General features: G+C 33.1%; 1 protein-coding gene across 1 annotated transcript; it reads right to left on the bottom strand.

The window, feature by feature from the left end:
* Window positions 1–6,277: 6,277 nt before the first annotated feature.
* Window positions 6,278–8,151, bottom strand: LOC104234060 (protein SHORT-ROOT-like). Its single transcript, XM_009787554.2, has one exon. It carries the CDS (start codon window positions 7,995–7,997, stop codon window positions 6,672–6,674), a length of 1,326 nt encoding a protein of 441 aa, XP_009785856.1. The 5' UTR covers window positions 7,998–8,151; the 3' UTR covers window positions 6,278–6,671.
* Between the last annotated feature and the right edge of the window lie 1,852 nt (window positions 8,152–10,003).

Genomic DNA, 10,003 nt, shown 5'->3' with positions numbered 1-10,003 from the left:
CATATTCAAGGGGTGTCTTTAAATTCTTTTAAAAGAAATTCACAATTTTTAAATATTGCCCGTTGACTATAATTTCCGAGTATTAATTATGTTCATCCCAAGGACTATTCAAACTCTCAGTGAAAGGATAAAAATATGATTAATACTATTTTTGACAATTATAAAACATATATATGCCAAAGAATGAATTGTATATAAAACTGAAAATGAATTATAAAGGAAAGAATATTTTCAAGAACTTTTATTATCATTAATTAGTGCAAGTTCTATTCTAATTACCATTGATATAACGTTTTGCAATTTGTATCTTACTCTCATATACTTGTTTTGATCCAATAGGCGAAATTAATTTAATTAATTATGCCTATGATTGAGTTATATATGTAATCAAACCCATTTGATTCTAAATCTATGTGAATTATTACAACCATTAACTTTCGCATCGTATAAGTTCCTAAACCCTTTTATTATTAAGAAAGAGAACAAGTCTAATTGACTTAATAAAATGATATTGCATGCAATATTACTTACCATATTTGACATCATAAACATAACGGATTATACTAACTCGTCTTTCAACTATAGATTATGAACACAACCAATGTTATGCCAAAAGATAGCTAATTGCAACCAATCATCATCTAGCTTTAAGCAACAACTAATTAACTAACAAAATAAACTGATAGCATATTTTCCTTGATATTTCCATATTATGCTATACTTATCTAACAATACCGCAAAAAATGTAAATAAAGCCAACTTTCTGCCATGCTTCCTATTTACACAACTCATAGATAACTAAACTAATGAAATTTGACATGGATAACATTATTACAAAGTTTTATATGAATTTCAAAAATAAGACAATTAACTTGTAGCCATCGATTCGAACTCACTACTGGTTAACCAGCATGAAACCAAAGCTGAAATTTTTTAACTAAAGAACTCAAATGAATAGAAGACAGTATTACAATTCAAACTTTGTTTATTTGTCATGTTGAATCTCTTTCCAACATAGAATTTAAAATATAAGTACCTGAAAATGAAGGTAGAAGGAGTAAATTTCAGCAGTATCAGCAGTAACAAAATCAGTAGAATGTACCGATAACACAGCAAATCTGAACAAGAATAGGATTCGAGGAGCCCAGATGCACAGTAACAGGATTTTTGGAAAAACTTTCAGATTTAATCCAAGTAATATCAAACAAATAGACCCGGACAGATCCAAAGAAAAGTATGTTTCTGATTTTCTTTTCTGTTTCTATATCTGTTTCTGTTTTTCTTTTTCCTCTTCCTCTTCAGATTCCAAGAAGAATCTGATTTTTCTGCTGGATTTTTCTCTTTTATCTCACTCTAGGTGTATTTTTCTTAAATTCTCTTTCAAAATCTGTTATGAAGTCTCTCTAAACTCTCTTCTCTGTCTAACTGATCACTCTTCTCTCTGAAAACTCTTAAAGTCTCCTAAATTCTATTTTCTGTCTCACTAAAAAACTCTCAAACTCTCTTCAAGTTCCCCCCATTAAGCTGTCCAGCTCCTGTATTTATACAAGGCTGGTCCTATGCTTTTTTAAGTGCTTCTTGGACCCCTTTCTTCTTTTAAAACAGAAAGTTCCATTACAAACTACTTTTTAATACATTAAATGATCCTATCCTGATTTTAAGCAGCCCATTACCCTTTGTTCCCCATTATTACTCATTAACTAATAGCCATTATCACTCCACTATCAGCTCACTTTTATATCATATTACCCTCACTATTCTGTCCAAAAATGTCCCAGATTTTCTACTGTAATTAATGTTATTACTGTCTTAAATTCAGAATTTCACAATACAGATTTTAAAATCTGTTTAAGCAGCTATAACCAATCCTAAAGTTTGGACTGAATTCTGATAAAAAAATGTAACTCCTAACACAATTACATCCAATCAAACATTGGTAGAATCATACTGAATTCAGAACCAATCATCATAGCAACATATTACACTGAGTTCAGTAACTGAGCTTTAACTTTGAACAATAAATCAAACAAACACAGGAGCATTGTCAATATACTGACAATGCCCTGTTCAGAAAACAATATATACACATCATACATTTGAAATTACTGATTTGCAAACAAACATGATTTAATTGACAAGTATTAATCAGTAGACTATTTACAACATTTGTCCATAATCAGTCTAAAACAATAGAAGCAGACTGTTTTTATTAGCATTATCATAAATGAGAATTCATAATATAACTAATCGACGAATTTAATCGAGTCGATTACTTACATTATGAACAATCACAACCAACAGAAATAGTTTCATATTTTGATCATATAGACGGGCATGAGACAAAATGACAGAATTAATCAAAACAAAAAATATAAAAAAAAATTAACAAGTTATTAAAACAAACAAAAATACATACAGAATATGCAAACAGAAATAGAAAAGTACCTCTGAATTTTAATCAGACTCGAACTCAACTCGGCTTCGGATTTTGTTTGAAATCAAACAGACCTTAGTCGAAGTATTTTCCACTGAAAATACTTCGACTAAGGTCGATTAAACCTCAATCTTTATTCAATCTGAACGGAATCCAAAAGTTTGGTATTTTTAGGGTTCTTGAAAGTTCGATTTGGGATTTAACCATTTCTGGTCAGATTCGAGGAGAACCAAATATGATACAAGGGTGAGGGTATCCTAGGGGTCATTTGGTGTCAGCTTAAAACAGATCTGAGTTTGTTCTTGTTTGGTCCGAATCTTCAAAAGAAGATTCGAGAAGCTTGGAACTGATTCGAGCCAAACAAACAATAGATCCATACTCAGGGTGGTTAGGGGAAGCTATGGTGTCGATTTGGGGCTGTTAGGTTTAGATCTAAACTCGGCTCGAATCTTCAAATGAAGATTCGAGAACCTTCAAGCAGATTCGAGCCAAGTGGCTAGCATAACTGGATAGAGGATGTTCAGGGGGTTCTAGGTTGTTAAGGTGGTGACCGGCGGCGTTGATGCCGTCGGGATTCAGGCGGTGGGATCATAGGGCGGATAGGGTTAGGAGTGGGGGTTTGGGGGACGATGATGAACAGTGTAGGAGGGGGGGTGTTTAGTTTGGGGCCGGGGTAGGGCTTGGGACTTATATAGGGGTGGGGTGGATTGATCTCATCCGTTGGATCAATTAAGATGCACGGTTGAGATCAATCCACTTATCAAAATGGCATCGTTTGATTTAAGTTGGGGAAAGGGTCAACCCGGGGTTGAAATGGATCGGGTTTGAGTGAGTTTTTTAAGACCGTGGGATCAAAATGGATGAACGGTTCAGATCTAGTTGCCCTAAACGTCGTCGTTTTATTTATGCAAGGGCTGAACTGGACCGTTTGATTGCAATGAATCAACGGCTCAGATTTGAGGTACCTCATGCGACGTCGTTTAGGCTTGTTCGAATTGGACCGGACAGGGGGATGTTGGATTGGGCTGTGGGATTCATTTCGTTTGGGCCTGGATTTTAATCCAGGTCCGATTTTCATATTCTAACTTATATTTTTATTTTATTATTAATTAATAAAATCCTAATCAAAAATTATAAAAACAAAATTATCATTACAATAATACTAATTATCTTTTAATAACCATTAACACGTAGATAAAACATCGACACATTTAAAAATAGAACGAATGCATATTTTTTGTGATTTTATTTAAATTATCTTTCAAATGCATAATTAAATCCTATATGCATGCAAAATGTGTTTTATTTTAATTTTCATTTTATTTATGACAAAGTAAACATTTATGGTCATAACACAAATATTTAACACCACGCAAATTCAAAAATTACACAGTAAAAGAAATTTATTTTATTTGTTTGATTTTATTTTGGAGTAGTTTTCGTAAGGCAAAAATCACGTGCTCACAGGTGGGCTCGAGGGTCACTTCGAGAGTGAGATCGATAAAGATCGGGCGCGAGCCCGATGGCAAAGTACAAGCTTCGAAGATCGAAGTACTCGATAAACACCGAGGCCAAGTATGACCGACCTCGAAATAATACCGTTATAGTTCCATAACAGAAAAGAGCGAGATTCCCATAGTGGCCCTAAAATTGCGGCGTAAATTCTGGAACAGATTTGTACTAGGCGGTTAGACAGCTGTATAATAAGATTCCTTACTACAATTGAAAATGTACCTTATTTAGGATTACCCTACTATATAAAGGGGACCACAATCATTTGTACCGCATCAATCATTAAGAAGAGAATATACATTTTTATTTTCTTGCTTACTGCTCATCAGAATTGTCTTTTAGCTTTATTGTTCTTACTGACCTACCTCGAGACCACCTTAGCTCGAGATCGAGACTGGCTTGTTCACTGGTTTGATTCAACTTATTTCTTTAACTTATACGTTTGATTCTTTGATTATCAGTTGGTATTGAACTAAATCACATATCTTTAAAACCACAATACAAGTTTAATTGTTACTCGAATTTTAGGGTAAACACCTATAATTTGAAAAGTACAATGGGTTCAGCGGTAAAGAACTTTTAAAGTTAATTATGAAGTTTAAATATTCCTAAATATTCGTCTCTAGAAACATATCTGAATGAAATGGAAGAAATATTTAAGGATTTATACAATCGATCAACTAGTTTCGAATTGAAATGTACTAATTTTACTTTTTTCAAAACCTCATATAAGTGATATTGTGATAATGCTAAAAACTTTATTCTTGTACTTACTTTCTAAATGTATCGAAGTCCTGGCCATCATGAGGAGCGCTCAATAGCAAATCTACATTGCCACTTTTGGGTGCTCAAGCACCTATTGTTTTTTTGACTCGAACAATATTTATTCTATGCAGAAAACTAGTAAATGCAGGAGATTTATCATGCAATCTTAGAAAAAAGTATTTAATATTAAAAATAGTTGAGCATTTATGATTTAAATAAGGATAAGTGTCGAATTTATCCCTTGCTATACGAAAAGGATTAAGTTTACCCTTTATTGTACTTTTCACCTAAAAATGCCCTTGATGTTACATATTTGGATTAAATATACCCTTTCTCCGTTAAGGTTATCCAAAATGAATATCAATCTCACGTGGCACTGAAATTTGACGGCGTGGCATGCCAGCTCATTGCCTCGAAGCTAATTTACCCTACACCTTTCAGAATAGGCTCCCCTCCAGTATGGTATATGTCTCTCCAGTTGTGTAATGCACAAACACCTGTTCACTTTTTAATCCAGCAGTTAACTTTTATTTAATTAAAAAAACTCTTCCAACCATGATTAAATGCCAGTAGTTCCTTTTTGCTGCTTAGAGATCAACTAGTTATGGTTTGTTTATTTTCATGTGGCATGCCAGGTGGGCAAAATATTAGTGCCACGTGATATTGAACATTTACGTTAAACAATTATAATGAATGAGGGATAAATTTAATTCAATAGTATAACATCAAAAGTATTTTTATACAAACGGTATAATAAAGTAGTAAATTTGAGCCCTCTCCCATTTAAAAATCCTGACTTTGTCATTGGAGCATTTGGTGGTGAGGAAATGCTCAAAGTTCCATCTCCCGATCACAAAAGGACAAAATGAAGAAAGTAGGGGTAAATTGAAACAGGGCAAGTTTAGCGCCAGTCTTATCTAAATCAATAAAAGTGGTTCGCCACTAACTCATGTTGGCCTGTGGCTATTGTACGTAAATGGAAAATCAAACTTATGCTATTCATATCACTAGACATAAAGGCAACCATGGGATCAAGTTGGTATGCTTCTGCTTGCCACCAATTTCCCTTCATAGGGTCCCCTTCTTTTTTATTTTTTTCTTTTCTTTCCTATCCTTCTTTTTTTCGATATTTTCTTGTTAAATCTTTGTATCACTTGATATTTCTTTTCTTTAATTTGCAAAAAAAAAAAAAAAAAAAAAAAGAATCTTCATGACAAATATCAATAAGTAGACCTTCTATGAAAAATATATTATTCATAATAATTGCTACGTACCATCTCTCCTCCTCTATTCGTATGCACGATTAGCTTAACTGCCATTTTAGGCACATTCATTAGAAGACTATGTTAGGGAAAAGAGGAGGAATGAGTTAGAATTTTTTTTCTTTCTTTTCCGTCTAATATATTCTTAAAGGAGAATCTAAATTTATTTGTAATAACAAGTACTGCCAATAAGAAAAGGGGAAAACAACCTCCAATTTACATTATAATTAATTGCGGAGAGGTCCCCTATACCAAAGGCTAATTAAAGTGTTGGAGTACAAATGACCAATACCAAGCAAAAAGATAAGTGAAAAAGAAACCATAATTTGAAAAAGCTAGTACAGATGCAAAAACTTTCACCAAGAAGAGATTGAGAAAAACAAGCAAAAAGAAAGAAAGCAATACAAACTCCCAAGCACAAAGCATTATAGTGTTGTTGAATCTAAAAGGTAGAAAATGAAATGAAGGTTATAATCTAGTAGTAATAGTCCTATATATATGTTTCCAAGATCCATTAGAAGAGAAAGATAGAAAGGAATTGAAAAAAAAAAAAAAAAAGCAAAAAGGAACCTCCAGCTTATCTATGCTCTTGGGTTCCAAAAAATAGAAAAATCAAATGCTATCAAGCTTGTTGTAAGCTAAAGGCTATAATTACTATGCTGCAATCCTAAGCAGGTCCGATTCAGCATTACGAATCTTCACTGATCATATCGCTCCATTGATTTTTCCTGGGGTTTCCATGCTGAAGCCCATACCACAGGTTCATCTCTCCAAGTCAAGTAAATTCCAGGTGACTCTTGATTTTCTTGTGGTAGCACAAGTGACCATCCAGCTTTGTATCTCTTAAGCAAGGACCTAACATCATCAACAGCATCATCATTGAGTGGAAATGGAGAAAACAACTCTCTAAGCCTTTCAGACCATTGATTTCCTCTTTCTCTTGTTTCACCATCTCCATCACCAATTTGATCATCACAAGCCAAAACCTTAACTATGCTTTTGGAACATTCCCTTTCGATCACAAGCCTTTCGTTGCTCGTGATTGGAAAGCTTTCATCAAGCATCTCAAAGTATAATGTGTAGAACCTAAGGCATTCTTCAAAACACTTAACAAAGTCATTCCTTGTGCAAGAAAAATCAGCCTCATGTTCTACTATTGTCACAACTTTAGGGTTAAGTGATTGAAGAATTCTTATAACATCTCCCCTTTCTTCTACTTCAACTTTTCTCAAGGCACCAATGCAATTAACTGCCACTGCTTCTTCTTCTTTAATATTCAAACTCTCCTTTGTGAGTTCTTTCAAGTTGTTCAATCCACCTATAACATTGAACTCAAAAGGCACTCCCATTAACCTAGCAAATTTCTCCATTCTTTGTGCTACTTCTTTCATAACTGATTTCACTAACGTACTTTCCGTGACAACAACTGTGAGTTTTAGATGTGGTGTTTCGTCGTTTCGCGTGGCTAAAGCTTCTAGTAAAGTTGGCCATTGAGTACAAAAAGTGTGACTTATATCAATTATATGAAGCTTACTCTCACCATCTAATGCTTCTAAAATTGCACCATTTGATGCAACGTGACCAAAAGTTGTCCATGGACTTACCTCTTGAAACTTTAGGATCAGTTTCCTAGATGAATCAAAAGATTTGCTCTTTTCAGCAGCTGAAGTTAGGGTTTTGTAACACCTCAAGCCAGTATCAGTGGCCTTACAAAAAAGGGCTTGCAAGAAATAAAATGCCAATTTTTGATTGCAATCACCATAGGGAGAAGCAAGTTCATTTAACATCCACAACAAGTGATGGATCTTGGTTGAATCTTTCTCAGAAATTGCGGTAGCACACTCCCGGAGAAGCCTAGAAGCCCACTTGGCATCAGAAACTGGATCACCATTTTCTGGTGATTGACTTCTTGATGAGTTCTCATGAGGCTGTTGATTGGGGTTTTGCATGTTTATCAAATGATGAACATAGTTGGTTACTAAGAAATTATTTGTAGGTTTGGAAAAGAAAAGACTTTTTTCCATGTGTTATGGAGCCCTCTTAGAAGTGGCTCTAAGAAAGCACTTTTGCAGGTTTAAAGCATTTTGATTTCAGTGTGAAATAGTAATTAAAGTAGGAAAATTAATTATGCTTTTCGAAGGCCTTATAAGCTTCTAGCAACATAATTGGGCATATATTCGTCATGTATCGTCACAATATGGACTTTTCTATTTTTAATTTAATTTCATTAACTAAATAAATTTTTATATCTGTGAGCTACGCTATACTTACTGGTAGATCGACTATACTCGTTTACTCTTACATTGAGAGAGACTATATATGCTCCTCAACTATATTGACAAGTATAGAAATTCCTTTTCTCTATTGAAAAATTAAAATAACAAAAAAAAAAAAAAAGAGAGAAAAAATCGTTTAAACTTCCATGAAATTAGCTGCTTCTTGGTCATAAACTCACAATCTATTTGATCTTATTAGAATTTGCAAGAGTCGATGATATTACTTAACTAAGTTTAGTTTGAACTATTTAGATAATACTTTTGGTTTGGTGTTAAACTAATCAAAACTTTGTTAATTTAGCTCTTGTAAACTCAATACTTGTTCTTTTTAGATAGGATGAGCATTTTTTAAAAATTGAACTGCTCAAAAGAATGATAGAAATGAGTAAATGTATATTCGACATTTAAGCAAAGAAGCATTCAAGAATAAATCAGATAACCGTTTTGCCTATTTATTGTTTTTCCTCTTTCTTATAGATAATAATAAATAAATGCTTGATGTCACGTTAAGATATGAAAAGTTTCTGAATTCTGTAATTTATTTTTGAACAGCCGGTTTTGGTGCATAGGATTATGGAGCACTAAAAATTCTTGTGATATAGAGAGAAACAAGAATGTAGAAGGAAAGTTGAATCGTCCAATCATCATTATTATTAATCAATATCAAGGTTGTTTGGTAAGGAATAAAACAGTTATTCCTAGAATAAAATATAGTTTAAAAAAAGATTCTCCATTAATTAATTGCAGACGTCTATGTGTGTGCGAGTACGACATAGATAAATCCCTTGCTATTTAAAACAAACAGATGATGATAAAAGCAATGTGTATAAAGACAGATTATGACTTACTAGATTTTAACAAAATTTAATCGATTAATCAATTCTTCTTCTTTTTCTTTTTCTTTTTCTAACTGTTCATATACTAACTTCACCACTATTACTTTTGGCGTAAATTAATCAATACTAGACAGATAAAGTATAGATTACCAAAAAAAATAAAAAATGCTAGTACTCGAATAGTCGAATGTCAATATTTCTAGATTTAAATTTGGACAATGATATGTTTCATCGTACGAAATAAAAATTAAATTCTTTGAAATTTCATGGTAAATACTACATTGACCACAATGAATATATAGCTCTGATTTCAAATTACTACAAAATGATATAATTGAGAGAAGTGTGGTCGAATATCACATCAAGGTAACCATATAATAATAATTATAACACGAATTCCATAGTTGATTCATGCTTTTGGTTAAAATAATAGTTACGATTAACGATTAGAGAATATCAACTTCAAAGACGATTGGTGATATTTTAATGTTAGAGTTCCAGTCAGCATTATTTCTTTGCGGTTTTAATTTCTTTAAATAAAGAAGAAGAGGGCAACAAATTGTCGTTATACCTGGCTTCATCTGAAGTTGTAAATCAAATCAAAGTTCAGTGACTAGGAACTAGTCTGTTAAGGAACAGTTTAATGCAGGCCTGGTTTTTCCTAAAATCTTAGGAACACTACCTAGGAAAAACATTATTCCTTTTCTAGATTATTCAGTCTGAAATGATGGTTAAGATCTAGAACAAGACAGCTGCTCAAGTTGAATGGTTATCCTTCCAGGAAAATGAGTCTAGCTTCTAGATAAAAGCTAACTCATGCATGGCTAGCAATTTGGTACAGGATTTTTTTAAAATCTTTTTCTTTTCTTTTCTATCTACTGCAAATCAATCCAAAATCCTATTACACCTCATTCTCAC

This window comes from Nicotiana sylvestris, chromosome 12 (genome assembly GCF_000393655.2).
Source record: "Nicotiana sylvestris chromosome 12, ASM39365v2, whole genome shotgun sequence".
NCBI lineage: Eukaryota > Viridiplantae > Streptophyta > Magnoliopsida > Solanales > Solanaceae > Nicotiana > Nicotiana sylvestris.
The sequence above is the reverse complement of the archived record's forward strand: the minus strand, read 5'-3'. Positions and strand labels throughout refer to the sequence as shown.

Bases quoted from the DNA above. Each gene is read 5' to 3' on its own strand.
- LOC104234060 (XM_009787554.2), bottom strand. From the start codon at position 7,997: ATGGAAAAAAGTCTTTTCTTTTCCAAACCTACAAATAATTTCTTAGTA.